An 18230-nucleotide genomic window follows, 5' to 3' on the forward strand; every position below is an offset into this window, starting at 1 on the left:
TTATTTTAAGGACTTTTAGAAGATTAGAAGAGAAGGAACTTAGCTACAGTGGATATTTTGCAACCCATTAGCGCGCCTCACATTTTGAGGCAGCAGGTTTCTGTTGAACACGTATAATCCTGTGTGCCACTCATTGAGGCTTAACACCACTACGGTATGTGCTCTCTGCTCATGCATGACACCATGTTTTCAGCTCAAGACTTCCCAAAGGATTAGCAAAATGTCAACAGGAATGGAGTTCAGATCAAGACAGAACGGAAAGCCATTGTCTGTAGTCAAAAAGCTTGATCAGCAGGCAGAAAACAAGCGGAAACTCTTATTTATACGACATCTTTAATTCCCTTCGGCACTTCTTCTAGTTGCTAATAAGAATCTGATTCTCATTTTCTCCATCATCTGATTGTTTTGTGCTGATAATTATGAATAATCTCTACAAAGGATCACTGTTAAGAAATCCTGCATTCATAATTCAAACAAACCGTTAAAACGGTCTTGTCTAAAAATAAATGTCCTCTTCATGATGCAGAGAGCAAAAATGAATCATGCCTGAACAGGGTAGTTAAAGGAACAATGATGGAGACGATGCCTGTTTAAAATTTTGCTTAAAAACATTGAATTAATTTCTTTATATTTTGCTTCCAAGTTGCTATACTTTTATAAAATCTTTTCAATCATATTGATCAAAACTAAGCTGATAAACAACCTTAGTACACTCAACGGCCACCTTGCTATAACCGGGTTGGACCTCCTTTTGCCTTCAGAACTGCCTTAATCCTTCGTGGCAGAGATTCAACAAGGTACTGGACACATTCCTCAGAGAGTCTGGTCCATGTTAACATGATAGCATCACGTAGTTGCTGCAGATTTGTCGGCTGCACATCCATGATGCAAATTTTTCGTTTCACCACATCCTAAAGGTATTCTATTGGACTGAGATCTGGTGACTGTGGAGGCCATTCGAGTCCAGTGAACTCTGAGATGATTTTTGCTTTATGACATGGAGCGTTATCCTGCTGGAAGTAGCCATCAGAAGATGGGTACACTTTGGCATAAAGGGATGGACATGGTCAGCAACAATACTCAGGTAGGCTGTGGCGTTGGTACTGATGGGCCCAAAGTATGCCGGGAAAATCTCCCCCACACTTTTGCACTACCACCAGCCTGAGCTGTTGATACAAGGCAGGATGGATCCAAGCTTTCTTCTTGTTGACGCCAAATTCTGACCCTACCATCTGAATGTCGCAGCAGAAATTGAGACTCAGCAGACCAGGCAACATTTTTCCAATTTTCCAAATGAGCCTGTGTGAACTGTAGCCTCAGTTTCCTGTTCTTAGCTGACAGGAGTGGCACCCGGTGTGGTCTTCTGCTGCTGTAGCTCATCCACTTCAAGGTTTGACGTGTTGTGGGTTCAGAGATGCTCTTCTGCACTCGGTTGTAACGAGTGGTTATTTGAGTTACTGTTGCTGTTCCATCAGCTCGAAGCCATTTGTGCCCACAGAACTGCTGCTCACTGGATATGTTCTATTTTTCGTACCATTCCCTGTAAATCCTAGAGATGGTTGTGTGTGAAAATCCCAGTATATCAGCAGTTTCTGAAATAGTCAGACCAACAACCACGCCACGTTCAAAGTCACTTAAATCACCTTTTTTCCCCATTCTCATGCGCGGTTTGTGGCAAGTGAGTGTAGATCCCAATGAAGTCCGTCTCCATGCATAATTTAAAAATCTGCATCTCTTTATCCTGTGTCCATGCACTCACCATTCTTTTTGTAAAAGTGGACTTCAGTCTGGTACTCTTCCCGTCCCTCCAGAGCCTTCTCTATCTGCTGGGCCACGTGTTCGCAGGTGTCAGCTCCGTGAAGGAAGCGACAGGTGCAGTTCTTCTGCATCACCTCGGTGCGAGTGAAGCCAGTCAGCTCACAGAAGCCATCAGAGCAGTAAACGATGGGGTAGCCGCAATGGCCCTGGGCATTACCCAACAAGAAATTACTGTCTGTGAAGGGAACATAAGAAAGTAAGGAGGAGTAAGAAGAGAAAACATTTCTTTATATTCGACTGGTGTCGGTTTGTCTTTTTTTAACCTCTGAGAACCTCTACATATTTAACTAAACTGGAAATTAACAGGGTTCAGGTGAAACGCGTACATACACCAATCACGGACATAAATGTCGGATAATTTTGGGCTTATCAATCAATTAACATGGGGAAATTTTTCTGGCATAATCCAAAAGCATACATTTTCTGTTTGAAGGCAGGATTTTATACCTTTTGTTCTCAAAACTTTTAATACTTTTGCTTACATTTTCACTTTGAAAGCAGGACTTCATGTCTTCCTTCTCAAAACTTGTAATGCTTGTACTCAAAACTTCTCCTCACACTCAGACCTGGTCTCTGCTCGGACTCTCTGCTCACTTATAAAACATAAAACTGCATTTTGGCAGTCGCCTGGCAACCTCTCAGCCAATAGAATGAAAGTTTGTTTCCTTCTAGTGGGTGTACTTGTGTGGCTACTATCGACAGTACTATCAATGACTGGGAAATCATAACAATTAACAAAAATAAAGGCATCAGGATGCAAAGGATTAATTACTTTGAGTACTTAATCTATAAAATTAAATATCACTGTATATTTTTTTTCTCTGTAACTGCAGACATTTCAAAGTGAAAATCTGGTGATTTTTTTCTGTTTGCTTTCAGATTACTGAGCCGTGTCTGCTGCACAGCACCAGTCCTTTGTTCTGGGATCTCCTCCCAGTCACTCCAGGCTGCTGCCCTCAAATTTGATATTTTTGTTCTGAATATCATAATTAATTCATTCATTCTATGGCTGGAATTTGATATTGTGCTCTCCCACTGCTTGGTTTAAGAATGTGATCGTAATAAACTACAGAACAGTGTTGCTGAAATATTTGGGCCATTTGTCTTTAAGTGTAGAAAGTTTATCAATGTTACAATTTTGATTGAATGCTGATATCAAGAATTAAAAGAAGTATTTTTTTTTTAAGTCTTGATTCTTAGAGCATTTTCTAAAACTTGACCATTTTCAAATCTCTATACCATAAATAAACAAATAAACCGGTACGTTTCTTTTTTGACAGAAAAACACATTCAGGCTGTTCATTGTTTGAATGTCAACCTACTGGAAAAATGTCAACAACTACTTGTGACGTGTCGAAGCCTGCTGGTAGTTGTCAGAGTGGCTCATAATTACAGTTTAGCCCTTAAAATTTATTTAAAAGCATGTGAATTTTTCAAAAGGGTAAATGAGTAGCAACCAGCTTATTTTCATGTGGTGACAGGTAATTATTTTTGCATATTTTTGCATAATGCAACTGTGTGTAAATCTTTTAAATGTAAACGATGGCATGGTTATTTTCATTTACAACTACAGGAAGGAATGCACAGCAATGGAGAAGCTTAGAAATCATTTCCCATTACAGCATTTTCACTAATTATTAATCTATTTATTTTACTGGGATATTACATGACATGTGAAATGAAATGTATTTATACATACATAAAAAATGTGGCACATATTTGAATTTATTTGTATCTAGTCCACCTTGTAGATCCACATTTTATGCAGTTAAAGCTGCAAGCAGGGTTTTCTCCAGTGTATTATAAGCCTGGCGGGCCACCAGACTTTACTTGTGCCCCCACCAGGTTTAACATTGCTTATTTATTTAAGTTTTTTTTTTTTATGTTTGCATTTTTTAAGACTTTATAGTTGGTGTTTAGATATTAATCTTTCAGTCTTCCAATAACACATAATTCTCAAGTGACATTTGTCAACTTTAAACATTTTTTAACTCAAAAAGATGGCAGGCCGCTGGATGAATGACTGCCGAGCGCCCCGACCACTGGGCTTAGCAAGTTTTCAGGGGGAAACCTTGTGCAAGTATTTGACCTATTTTTCTTATGAAACTAGTTCCAGCACATTTAGATTAGATGGATGAAGTTGGGTTTTTTTTTACAGGAGTTTAGTGAGACAAACCTTCTAAAGCAAATTTATACAATAATAAACCAAATTCAAAGAGTCACACTCATATTTATACGCTGATACGAAGATGGATGCCTTTCCAGAAACCAAAATAATGCATGGCAAGGGACGAAATTGGACTCTAACGCACAACTTTCCAGTTGTAAGTTGACTATTTTTTCCATTTATCCAAAGTCGCTACATATTACAGATTCTCAATTAAATCCTAGTCCAGACTTTGACTAGGCAATTTTATCACATAAACATGATCTGAAGCATTTCATTCGTAGCATTGGCTGTATGTTTCAGATCTCTGTCCTACTGGAAGATGAGATTCCTCTGTTTTCATTATACCATTTGTTTACTAATATTCATGTAATATCAATAAATAAATTACTAAGCAAACTCACCAAAATTTACTTTTTATGATTTTCTTTTAAGCTTCATTTGTTTTGTCATGAAAAATAATCAAGATTGTTACCTTTAAAGTTTTTATTCCTATTAATCTAGTAATATAATGTTACAAATTAGACTAGCAAATACATTAAATTACTCTTTCTTTTAAATAAGTGCAGATTTTCTGAATACCAAGCAAACAGAGAGAGAATAACCATTAATATTATGAGAGAAAACCAAAGAAGAAAGCGTATTAAACAGCTTCTCTGGTGTTTTCCATGATCCAGAGCTGTAAGCTGTCCATGGGGATGTTTTTATTTATTTTTTATTTTTTTTCTGAGAAGTGACAACCTTTAAGTGTGCAGTGAGCAGCAACTAAACTGTCACTGTGGAATTACAGAAAAAGACAGGCATTAGCTAGATCCATGAACAGGCGGAGGAGGGTTCATGCCTCAGCCATTGCTTGCTTTTCTCTTCTCCACACTTAAACATGAATAAAATGTACATTAAAGTACCGTTTTGTTTGCTGGAGGTGACTGTAAACGTGGGTTTCAGTTTCAAAGGCGGTAATTGTATGAATGTTACACTGAAAGCATCTCCATCTGACCTCAAAAGTACAGATTAAACATGCAAATAATGAATTCAAAACTCACAGTAGAGCGATAAAGCGTGCCCTGTTTACTCCGCTTTCACTCTATAAAGTCCGGTTCTTTAATGTGAACCAAAAAAACAAGTGAACTCTGCTCTGCCTAAAAACCTAGCATGAAGCGGATTATAGCGCAGGGAATTCTGGGTAAATACAGCCAAACAAACGTGAGAGTCCAGCGCTGGCGTGAGAAATTGCTCTTGGTCTTTTACAAGCTACAAAAGAGAAATGCTACAACGGCTAAAATCTAACGCTAGTCCATTTTTGTTTACGTTTTGCGAAAGGCTAAATTGCGCTCGTGTCTTCTTCGGAGGTTTTTGAGTCGTTTCCTAAAATGGTTCTTGGCGCAGCGCCGCCAGAAGTGAGGAGGGAAAAAAGCTTTTTCAAACGGTTTGGGTAATTTTACACAATGCAGTGTGCAAGCAAAACGCAGCAGCTGAAAATGTGACCAATATTGCAACTTTGCAATTCACCGGACAGTCCGATGTGTACGGAAGAGGATTAGGGCCACTGAAAAAAATAATGGTCTCAGATTTCTGAGAAAAAAGTCAGGATTCTGACATTTTTCTCAAAATTCTAACTTTGTTCTCTTAATTCTGACTTTTTTCTTTTCTTTCAGTTTCCCTAATCCTCTTCCGTAGGTGTAAAATCACACAGAAAGGCTCTATTTATTTTGTCTATACCCACTTCCTGCCAACAGCACTCTGGGCAATTATCTATGCTGCCCACATCAAAAACTAGGTTCATTTATATTAACTTCTGGATAAATTGTTGCCACTTCTTTCTTAGTTTGTTTTTTTAGTATTGTTTATATCCTTTTAACTCTTCTTTTTAAAGTCTGTTTGGCTGTGAACACAACAGTTTGACCTCAGTCACATGAAATGAGTCTAGATTTTGCTATAATTGTTTTTTTTCTTGGGATTTGGTCTCAAGAAATCCCAAGAATAGAGCTGTAATAAAGCTTCATTTTGCAAGAGACAGTAGCAATTCTCTTAATTTGTATTCTTACTTCCAATACTGCAAGTTCAGAATAAGGATTGCCCCAGAAACAATGACTGAATGAGATATGACCCCAGAAAGAAGCGTGCCCTGTTTTCATGTTCTATAAATTCCTCACACCGCAGCTTACTGAACCAGCATGTGCTGGAGAGCAGCTGCATTCATCTCAGCTTTATGCAATGCTTACCTAAGAATAGCTACATCGCTACTCAGCAAGTTAAATTGGTCCTTTAAACAGGTCAAAAACCTACGTAGCTATAAATCATCTTGTATCAAAACCACAAGAGTTTTAAAAACTTTTGTGCTGAGCTTGGAGTAATGTGGAGTTCAACGCTTTCCAGACGCTTTCTCTTTCAAGAAACTTTCATTTAAACATTTTTGAATGAGCCCTGAATAAAATCAGCAACCAGTTTGATTGTAAGAAATAATCCAACTCAACTAAACTTCACTTTATCATTGCCATTTAGCAGAAGAACAATATCTGGTTATATAAGCCGTACATCATGCTGAATAAAACCAATCAGATTTTTATAGAGCAATTTCTATGCCATCAATCAGATCAGAAAATGTTTTGACACAAAAACAATCAGGAATGTGATTAGAGGATTTAATAATCAAAAATAACTTACAGAATAAAACCGGGGAAGTGAGATAGAAACAGGTGAGGCTAATAAAGGGAAAACAAAACAGCTGGAGGAGAAAACACAGGACAGGACACACAAAGGAGCTAAGAAATTAACTAATATGGAAGACCTTAAGTGACAGTAATAGCCAAAAAATAATCCAAATACAAACACATATCATCACACCCCACAGGTATTTTCTTAGAACTTTTACTAAATGTATATGGTGGTTTTCACTTTGGAACTTTTTAAAAAAACTGACATTATAGTTTCTGGTACTTTTCTTTTAACTTACCAGATACTTTACGGATCTTACCAGGTACTTTGTACAACTTTCTCTTTACTTTCCTGGAAATTTCTGGATAATGTCAGGATGCAAAATAATTTAGATGCTTGTATTATATAAACAGGAAATAATTGTTTTGAAATGTACTTATTACACCTCTTCCTATTTTCTTTAAATTATGTTTTATTATTATAGCCGTTGTTGCTTTAAAAACCAACTTCCTCAGTCCAGTGAACATATTTTTGTTTTTTACTCAGTAAAGTCATTACTAAATGCTTTTATGAACTCCATAAAGTAAACAATTGAAGGTAACATAGTTACTTGTAGTGACACCGTGCCTGGAAAACACATAAAATATCCTCTTTTTAAAAAAAACCTGCTGTTATGTCCATCCATCCATTTTCTGTACACCCTTGTTTCTATTGGGGTCGGGAGGGTCGCTGGTGCCTCTCTCCAGAGAACGTTTCGGGTGAGAGGCGGTGTTCACCCTGGACAGGTCCTCCTGTTATATAAAATTGCTAATTTGCAGACATGTGTTTTGAGATAAAGGTTCATCATAGCAAAGAAAGAAAGATATGCAGAACAATCCCATTGTTAGCAGATGTTTATATATGTATATTGTCTACAACAGCATACTTATTTCTCCTCTTGTAGCTCAACTTGAACAACCAATCCAGTCCTCACATGAACCACTTGATGAACTGTTTCAGCGTGTGCGTCTCCTTGTGACAATTCTTCACTTCTGGATCCCTAATCCTCTCAGGGATATTGCTTCGAGTGTCCGCTCAGCTGCACCAGCTTCCTTAATTACACATCTGTGCTGACTCGCAACAACTTTAATCTGACATGATGATGCTACATGCTAACCCGCAGCCTGGAGCGCACGGATGGAGGATGCAAGTTCCTCTGTGTATAAAAGCCAGATGAAAGCCTGTGAAGCTTTGGCCAGCAGCTAATTACCACCCAGTAGCATGTAATCAGCTACTGGGTCAGATCAGGGAGAACACAATGATGCAGGGGGAAAAGGCCACCAATAATTACTGATTACGAAGCCAATTCACAGAATTTGGAGCGGTACATATGCAAATTCAATGCTAGAGCATGTGTTCTTACGCAAATATAATGGTGTCGTTTGGATTTGAGCTCTAAAATCTGGACAACCTGCAGCTATGTGGCAGTTTTATCCCAAGAACGCAGCAAACTGCTTCACACCCACTCACACCTAAATTCACACTCCGATGGAGGCGAAGCTGCCGTCCCAGGTGGAGACCTGAACATTAGAAACAGTTTATTTCTGATTCTTGCTCAAAAGAAACGTACACCAATGTCCACCTGGGGACTCAACCTTCATATCTTAGCTCTCTATGCCCATTTTAAATGCTTCAAACTTTGCAACGAATTCGTTTTTTCCAGCAGCAACAGACAGGTTGGACTGTTCTCTGCTGTCTGCCTGCTGGGCTTTGGTCTCATTAGAACCCGTTCATCAGCTGTTTAACAATGAGCCTCAGAAAGGTTCAGTCTTCTCTGTCTCCCTCTTTGGTCGCCTTTTAGGAGGAGAATTTAGGAGAAAATAAACCAGCTTCTTATCTTTGCCTGCAGCTGCAGTGTGGTCAGGCCGCTCCGCAGCATGAGAACGGCTGTCAGCGTGAAAACACTGCCGGGTAGGTCGTGCAAAGGAGTTTGGGGAGGTGGGAATGGGTGTACAGGAAAAAGGCATGTAGCACATATCACACAGTTTGTGCAGAAGAAACAGAAGAGGATTTCAGCTTATGAACCCTGGTGAACAATATATCTGCAGCTGGGCATCCTAAAAATGACCTTTGACTCCTCAACTGAACTGAACTCCCTTTGAGATCAAGACACAACAAACTGAAACATACATATTTTAATAATAGCCACTGTGCTGGTGGAGAACATTTTTAATTTCCACCCCTGCTTTCCAGCAGAACATCAGGCTACTTTATTTGTTTAATTTAAGGACTGCAGCTTAGTTTAAAGTTGAAAAGGAAAAAAGTCACATTTTTTGCCCCCTTTTGACTTGATAATTTTGATCCATGTGGCAAAAACTTTGGATTTACACTCCTGCTGCAAGAGGTTCCAAAAGTAGGTGCAGAGGTCATCATTCCTAAATAGGACTACTTAGTGATGTGCAACTATGCCTGATAAAATACCAGTAAAAAAAAATGCATTGAAGTTTGAGGTGCAACATCAGAAAAGTTTACATTAAAAAAGCTCAAGTATTGTGGATATTTCTGTGAGGAGGCACTGCATCCAGCCACCTCCACCTGCTGCAAGCTGCAGGCGGCGATTTGAAGAGGGACTGCAGCTGCTCTGTGCACAACGGCGCTTGTTTTACGATTCGAACGGTCTGAGATAAGAGACCAGCTGCTGCATGCAAGTCCTTGATTACAAAGCAAGTTCAAGAGCCTTCTCGTTGGGCTGACCATTGTTTTTTCTAAAACACCAAATTGTTGAAGCATCCTCCATGTCAAGTGGCGGGACCTTGTAACCCAGGCAACAAGGAAGAAGCTATTTTGAGCAGCGGGCTCCATGCCACCCCTTGAGGAGCTGCAGCTTTGGGCAAGTTTGAGGACAGCAGCCTCATTTCTGACGTTTACCATCAACCCCTTGAAATTTAAAGTGTTAAATTATTTAGCAGCAAACATGCAGGAGGAAGAAAAAGTGAACTCCCTGATAATAAGTGGTCAGAAAGTTGAAATATAAATGCAGTTTGTGTCCTGTAGCTTTTAGCGGCGCGGGCTCGGCCATCCAAAAGCCTCGGGATTGAAATGCCACAACATGTGAATGGGGATGAGCCCTTTGACACGTCAGTACCCCGAACAGCACAACATGTTTCAAGACATTAATGTCAACAACGCTTCAAAGGCAGCACAAGCAACATTTTGCAAAATTAATCTTGCAGTTTTAGCCAGAAATACATAAGAAGAAACACAACACATTGGGAAAAACACTGAACCAAAGAGGTAAAGGTGTTGCTTTTTTTTTGCTTTTTACTGTTTTGTGTTCAGAGGTCAGAGAGGAGATTCATACAAAGAGCCTCTAGAGTTGGCAGGGAGTCCATGTGAAGCTCAAGGACTCTTTAGCGGAGAACATGAAACATGAGGGCACGACCCCCTCATCTTCCAACTAATCTCTGCGGCGTTTTAAACACAAACTACTGAACCCCTTCTTTTAATTTTAGTCAGTACGCAGCACGAAACACCTCATGTGTGCAGCTCAGCTTTAATTGCCGGTATGTCAGAAGGATTTGTGTCCCTAAGTAGAAGTAGACAAAAAAAAAAAAAAACAGCTCTGGCTCCGAGTCACAGTTTCATTCAGGCTGCTGCAACCAGCTGAGGGAGGTCAGGCTGACACGTCACACGAACAAACACAGACATGCCAACGGCGTCTGTTTACAATGAGCAGCAACCTCCCTGAGGGCGCGCAAAAGGTACAAAACAAGAGACGCAAGCCGAGCAGAAATGACAACGCTGCCTAATGGCTGCAGAAACTTTTCTGGAGCTAAATGTGTGAAACTGATGGGTAAAAGGTCGGAAAGGGCGATTTTATACTTTTGTCTGACTGTAAAAGTACAACAGAACAAAAACTTTTGTGGCCTTAATCGGCAGATACAGCTCTGGAAAAAATGAAGAGACGTCTTAAAATGATCCATTTCTATGACTGCTGACAACATGTCTCCGAAATCACAAGCAAAAATCTGGTATTAATTTGCTGAAAATGAGAAATGGTCCAAAAAACAAAAGAGATGCAGGGCTTTCAGAGCTCAAACAAGTTCATACTCATTTAGAAACAATAATACTAATGTTTTAACTCAGGAAGGGTTCAGAAATTAATATTTGGTGGAATAAACAGGAGGTTTTCAATGGGGTAAAGTGCAAAGGGCTCTTAAGTTCAGGAACTCTTTGCACTCACTCAAACTGTTAAAGAAACACACTCAAATTAACAACAGCTTAAAGAAAAGCCAATCTAATTCAGTTGCAAACTGCTTTTTCAAAATATGTTCTTGCATTTCAAACTTTTTTGTATTTTGTCTCCTTACAGCCACAAATTTCAACGTTATTAATTGTAACAGAACAAAACAAAGTGATAAACATTTGTGAAAACGAACGAAGTGGACGGTTGTAAGTTTGTTTTTGTCTTTTTAACAAATGTGCATAAAAGTCAGTCAGCTACCCTCAGAAGTGTCTTAATTACCGTATTTTTCGGACTATAAGCCGCTATTTCTTTCCCAAGTTTTGAACCACGCGGCTTATAGCCCGGTGCGGCTTTTCTGTGGATTTTTCTTCAACCACCAGGGGGCTCTTTAGCAAGAAGGGAATCATTGGAAGTTAAAATTGGGAATCAAAGAAGAAAGTGCTGATTTTCATTTAATAAGCACATGCTAGCAGCACGACCGAGAAATTTCTTCAAACTCATACCCCCTCATCATGGAAACCACACGAAGAAGTTCATAGGATGCAGCTTTTAAGTTAAAGGCGATCGATCTGGCAGTACAGATAATTAGCCGCTGCACGTAACGAATCCATGGTTCTGTGTTGGAGACGCAGGGCTGCGTCCTTAATAGATTTATTTTCTGGTGGAAAAACCGAGAGCGGCGGAGATACCAGCAGCTTATAACCCGGTGCGGCTTATATACTGTATGTACGTTTCCAGTTTCTTTAAAAAAAACCTTTGTGGGTGCGGCTTATAGTGAGGTGCGCTCTATAGTCTGGAAAATACGGTAGTAAGCAGATTAAATCTCTACTGTTGAACATGGTGGTGGCAGCTGCTTTTCTTGAGCAATTACAGAAAATCTGAAGTGAGCTGACTTAAAAGTGAACGTTATTAAATACAAAGTAATCCTCAGGGGGAAACCTGTTACAAGCTCCAGAAGACTCAAAGCTGGCCGATCACGATCACGAATTCTGCTGGACGATAAATGGTTCCAGGAGTTACTGCGATAAATGATAATATTGTTGTTTTGAAACAATTTTTACGTAAGATAATGATAATAACGGCATAATAATGGAAGAAAACATTCTCAAAGTTAAGTAAACTTTTAAGACTGGAACTGGAAGACATTTGAAATATCCCAAAATAAATAAATAAAACAACAAATAAAATTAATTTTGAAGTCTTTGTAAACAAAATTATTCTTTAAAAAAGGGCTAGTTGAGACCAAAGCACCAAACTGAAGACTTTTATCATCCAGTTTTGTTTGTTTTTCTAGAAAGCCATAAACGATAAATCCATTTCCAATGGAAATGATTAAGTTTGTTTTAATTTATTATGCGTTTAATTGATTTATTGATTATTGTGACAGGCCTACTCAAGGCTGGGGAAATGTTTCACCAGTAAACTAAATATACAGTCAGACCATATTTCTTGTGTTCAAATGGCCTATTCAAAGTCCAGCCTTAAATCTAATTGAGAATCTTTTGAACGAATTGAAAACCACATCCAATCAGACTGAGCTTGAACTATTTTTAAAAAAAGAATAGTTAATCAGTCTGTGATTGGAAAAAAAATCCACTAACCACTTTAAAAAAAAAAAAATCTTACAAAACTTTCTTTTGTTTTTAGCTTGTTTTTAATTAAGTTCTTAATTACTTGTTTTGTTGCTGTGTTTGTCTTTTTTTTTGTTTTGTTTTATCCAAACAGGTTTCTCTTTTAAATAAGATTCTGGATCTCAGTCAGAAAAACTTTAAATAAAGGTCAGATAAAACTAAATTTAAAATAAATTTCAGTCTCTTGCTCTGAAATACCTGAAAATATTTGAAATTATTTCTCTGGGGGTTTAGATAAAATTACAATAAAGTACATTCAAGTTCGTGGTTGTGGATGTAGAAGTGGTTTGATGGCATTTTGATGGAAAATGGTTAATAATTACATTATTATCAGTATTATTTAATCATCAAGTTTGTATTTATTGTTTGTGAAGAAGCTGCACTGTAAAACATTTGAGCTGCATTTAGTTGTGTCTACCGTCTTTTTCTCTTTAAATCAAAGAAATTTAGCGAGTTTTAGATTTTGTACCTAAATGTGTGAGTTTGTGAAAGATAAACTTACAATAATAAGTTGTGTTAACTATTTTTTTATTAATTTCGTCAAACAGTTTTTAGGTTAGCACTTAAAAAAACTGAAAGAAGAAAAAGATAGGAGTGGGAACTATTTCCCAGAATGCTTAGCGGCATGTTTTTGTATCCTGAGATGGAAGTGCGTTACATTTAAGGCAAATGTTTATTTTAAGTTTGCAAAGCGTGAGGATAATGTCCTGTTCACACTAAATGTTTTTCAGCAGAGTTCATTGTGATGTTTAATAAAATTCATTGTCAGATCTGAAATTTTGTTCATGCAATTTGATACAAGAATTTTAATTACTTTAAACCTTAAAGTAAAATAAGTTGATATTGTGAAAAATAATGGAGAAATGTGCGTTTTTTTCTTTCATATTGTGAAATATTCATTTGGTTTAAATCGCCGCAAACATTGTAAAAAAACAAAACAATGTTTAGACAACTTGTCACTTGTTAAATCAACATTTCTGAGTTAAAACCAAAATAAATGTCTTGTTGACTTAAAACTGCATTTTCAAGGCTGCAGGTGGACTTCAACTTCCAACTTAAACCACCTTCAATTGTACTTACGGGTGCCATCGAAGCGTGTGGCGATGGCGTCCAGAAAGGTGTTCTGTGGGGCCAGGAGCCCCTTCATCACAGGCATCTCGACCCAGATGTGGGGCAGCCAGCAGGTGGCTGGACGTCACACCATCCCAGAAGTGCGGCAGGGCGGCTATCAGCGACGTCTCAGCAGGTGCAGGAGGTACTGAAGAGGACAATCCAACGGCGGACGCAGGGATCCATTTTACCTGTAAATGCGACGACTTTCCTCCCCGGGAGACGGCAGTACATCCTGAAATAGACTGCGATAGCTCAGTCCGACAATGCAGAGATCTGTTCAGTCACAAAAACGTAAAAGTCCAGACCTAAAGTACTTTGTGGCTGAAGTTATCCTGTAACCATTTTCCATTCATTCGAGCCCCATAAACGTGGCTCTACACCTCTGCCATCCTTCAGCTCGAGGATCTGTAGGGATGCTGTGGCAGAGTAGTTGCATCTTCTTGAGCTCTTGCCACTCCGTCTCTTCCCCCCATCCACTCCTGTGCAGCAGCAGCCAATGAGACGCAGCCCTCCGTCTGTGGGGACCTGTTCTCATCGGATCAGGGAGCGAGACGAGGGAGGGAAACCAGGCAGGGAGGGAGGGAGGATCCTTTTTTTGGGAGCATCTGACAGCACCATTACACCCCACAGTGCTACTATCAGCACATGGCTTTTGTGTGTTGGGAAAGATGGATTACCTGCGTGTCTGTCAGTGGAGGCTATTGTACCAAGCTGGACCGTGTGCTGCTTTGGTCGTTTTAGTTATGTGTGGGAACGTTACTTTAGATTTATTTCCCTACGTGTTGGTGGGACTGTGAAGATGACAAATGCTCTATCAGCGTTCCTGTGGGAGAATTAAAGCAAGGGATAAACTGTGCTAAGAGTGGATTTAAAAGATAAGCCTTGAAATGTTTTTAAGAGGACTCAACTCATAAAGCAGTGCATTACTTTCTTCACACATCTAAACAGCAAAATAAACACCCCTGAAGAGGATTGTTCTAAGAATAGACTTCACTTTCAGAGAGTTTGGTGCTCATTAAAGTGGCGCTCAGCAGAGAAAGATGACCCCTAAGGATTAGGTCAATTAATGTAATTGTCATTAAATATTAAATTTTGTGAGTGGCATCAGGAAACCTGATGAATGAGGGTCGTTTACAATGACACTGAGCAGCAAAATGTAGCAACTGTGCAAAAATGCAACAACAGAAGGAGGGGAAAAAAGTGAAAAATGCTTTGGAAGGAAAATGTTACGTAAGGAAAAAACAAGATGGCTGCAAAAGTGTAAACAGAACGATTCAGCTAAAAATTATTCACCTTTAAAATAATTTTTATTTCACCAAAAAGTTTGTATGTGGTAGAAAATGAGACGGCCGTGTTTCAAAAACTGATAAAGCGATATAAATGGAGATTTGATTTACAAAATACAGCTCTGGAAAAAAATAAGAGATCACTTAAAATGATCAGTTTCTCTAATTTTACTCTTTATAGATACATGTTTAAATGAAATTAACATTGTTCTTTTATTCTAAGCAAAGATTTTGCATTTATTTGCAGAAAATAAGAAATGGTCAAAATAATAAAAAAGATGCAGTGCTTTCAGACCTCAAATAATGCAAAGAAAACAAGTTCATATTCATTTAGAAACAACGATGCCAATGTTTTAACTCAAAAATCAATATTTTGTGGAAAAACCACAAAGTTTTCAGTTTTCAGCTGCTGTCCTGAAACTTTTAACAGCATTCTTTCTCCAACACTTCTCAGTCAAATGCATGAATTCCCTCATACTGAGCCATTCATTGGATTCAGGTGTGTTGGAGAAGGTATGTATATAAAAAATCGCTGAGTCCTGAGGATTAAAAAACACCGGTATGAGTGGTCAAATGATGGCCAGTTGAACTAAACAGAAAAAAAAGCTGATTACTTTCCTTTTGGAGCCACTTTAAGCTTTCAGCATGCCGAAGTGAGTGAATCTTTATGAGTGTCTGCATACAGTAGCATCTGATTAAGTATTATTATCACCAGTTCATCGCTGTGGTGCAAAAAAATGGTTTCTCAAAGTTGTGAAGCTTTTTATTTTGTCTTATTTCGCTGGAGAATTCACAACATATGCTGCAGTATCAAGTGTCTTGGCAGGAAATGCTAGGCTATCAAGTTACTTACAGTCACATATCTTCATAGAATGAAAAAGTGTTGCTTTACAAACGATCTTAAAATTTTAATAAAGAAAAACTCCCAAAAAAACTCATCCAACTAGAAACAGGAGACAGTGAAAGTAAAAGGCCACCTTGCAGACGGTTAAGGCATTGTTAACTCTTTGTGGCTCCTATTCAGGACTTGGCAGGGATTCACTGTGCTCTATTTTTAATGATCTCTCATTGTCCTGTCTGCTTGTAGCTTATCTATCTCTACTTGTTACTAATAAAGAGGCTAATCCATTAAATATGCTCACTATCGGTTCTGTGGTCTAGCATGACTGAGTGATGCATAAAAGGTCAGGTGCAACACAATGCCAGCTACATTACTGTGCTGTGTCCACAAACACAGCAGATGTTACTTTTTACCCACAAGGAAAAGTCCGTGATAGAGCGTTTGGAGAAGCTAAAACATTTTATCCTACGCTGATTCAGTTCAATTCAATTTATTTACAACAGTCTAGAGTGTTTTGGCTCTGGAAAAAAATGAGCTTACACTGACAAATTATCAGTTTATCTGATTTTACTTATTATAGGTATATGTTTAAATAAAATGAAAATTGTCCTTTTATTCTATGAACTACTGACATGTCTCTGAAACTCCAAGCAGAAATTTAGTATTTATTAGCAGAAAATGAGAAATGATCAAAATAATCATTCCAGACCTCAAATAATGCAAAGAAAACAAGTTCATATTCATTTAGGAACAACAATAATAATGTTTTAACTCAGAAATCAGTATTTGGTGGAATAACCAGGAGGTTTTCAATGGAGTTCAGTGCAGTGGGCCCAATTTTTCCCCAAGCTGTATTTTGGTCACACCTCCAATGAAGTCAGCATCACTCGATTACTATCTTTAAGAAGGTATTGTTTTTCTTAGTGTCCTATTTAGAGTGATCCGGAGTGAGAAGAAACAACTGTGAGGTGTCATCCCTCCAACTGACTTTCTTTGGAAGAACAGCTGCTGGAGCCGAAGCCAACAATCCATTCAGCCGAGAGAGAAATGAAGGTGATCTGGTGACTTTCAACCCTATTTTTTCCTCTTCCAAACTTTCCCGCTCAAATTAACAACAAGACCGTAAAAGGTAACACTTTATTGGAAGCGTTGTGTGTGCTTAAGACTGACATGACTATCATAAACATGACACCTTTTAAGAATATGAAGAAGTCTTTATGAATGTTTATGACTGTTGTCACGAAGTGTCATTCGGTAAATATTGATACTTCTTTTAATCCAAAGTTGCTTTAAAAGCCCATAGAAAGTGCCAATTTTGCATTAAAATTGTCATTATTTACCAAATAATGCAAAGTTGGTTAAATTCTAAGTCTCGAAACTCTTTAAACTCCCGAGAGCGCTGGATTTATTTTTTTATTTTTAGCGCTGGATTTATGCTAACCATGCACGTGTCGGTGATGACGCAGCCAAATATCCAGTACCGTAATTCCGCCACACGTTGCGCTATCTGAAAAATTCCAACGGTTTCTGAAAGGGGACACGTTGCGCTTTCCAGCCCATATCGGATTATTACGGTAATTTCACTCCCGCTGTAGCAGGGAGTAAAATTAATCTGAGACACACTCTTTCAAATTGCCAAAATAACTGCTAGATGTTGAAAGTTCCGGTTGTTATGGATGAATTAGCAATATATATATATATATATATATATATATATATATATATATATATATATATATTTACTCATAGGACATTTAAAGCACAATTAAAATAAGCAGAAATATCCAGGAGGATATTTAAAACGTAGGACTCAAAGGGTTCAAAGTGACACATCAATTCAACTTGGATAACAATTTGAATGCTAGAAGTAGACTTTAGAGTTTGTGTATTTTCTTTGCATGTTTTTACTTAATGGATTTCAGCGTGATTAATAATAACTAATAAATCGTAATCGATTTGACGGTTATTCTCGGATCTTTGTTAAGAAGAACTGCCCACCAATCTTCCTCCTCAATGAAAATCGATGGCACTAATCCTGACTTTGATTGAAGGACAGTATGCTCTTTAAGTCACTCAGCATGCAATTTCCCTTCCCTCAGCACCAGACCCATTGAGGAATCAGGCCTGTCATTCTCACATCTTGGCTGCTTACACTGAATTAACTAGCAAGCGAGCAGATGTTTGCACACATGGTCGAAATATTTCTAAGGCTGCAAATCCGCCAGGAAACTGAGACACTCGCCTTCCAACCAGAGACAAACCAAAATAAGCTGAGAAAATGTGTAAAATACTGTACTGTAGCAGTCAATTAGCTGTTTTCTGCCAACAAAAAATAACAACTTTGGTATCTTGACAATGTTTTCATAGAGAATTTGTCAAGTGCTGACCAGTGAGAGCAATCGTTTAGCTCTTTATGGGGATTAGCTGACACACAGACAGTGTGAGGGGTTATCACTGGAGCAAAAATAAACTGAGAACAATGTCAAATCTCAGC

At 38.3% G+C, this 18230-nt stretch overlaps 1 protein-coding gene across 1 annotated transcript in view; it reads right to left on the reverse strand.

The window, feature by feature from the left end:
- The window catches only part of LOC116726714 (potassium voltage-gated channel subfamily H member 4-like), a 50670-nt gene extending 36518 nt beyond the window's left edge, over positions 1-14152 (reverse strand). The window contains exons 1-2 of the mRNA XM_032573546.1: positions 13577-14152; positions 1760-1993 (exon numbers count right to left, since the gene is read on the reverse strand). Coding sequence (XP_032429437.1) covers positions 1760-1993; positions 13577-13652 — 310 coding nt within the window. The 5' untranslated portion in view covers positions 13653-14152. The remainder of the gene's footprint in view (positions 1-1759; positions 1994-13576) is intronic.
- Positions 14153-18230: the final 4078 nt, after the last annotated feature.

Source organism: Xiphophorus hellerii, chromosome 10 (assembly GCF_003331165.1).
Source record: "Xiphophorus hellerii strain 12219 chromosome 10, Xiphophorus_hellerii-4.1, whole genome shotgun sequence".
NCBI classification, from domain to species: Eukaryota; Metazoa; Chordata; class Actinopteri; order Cyprinodontiformes; family Poeciliidae; genus Xiphophorus; species Xiphophorus hellerii.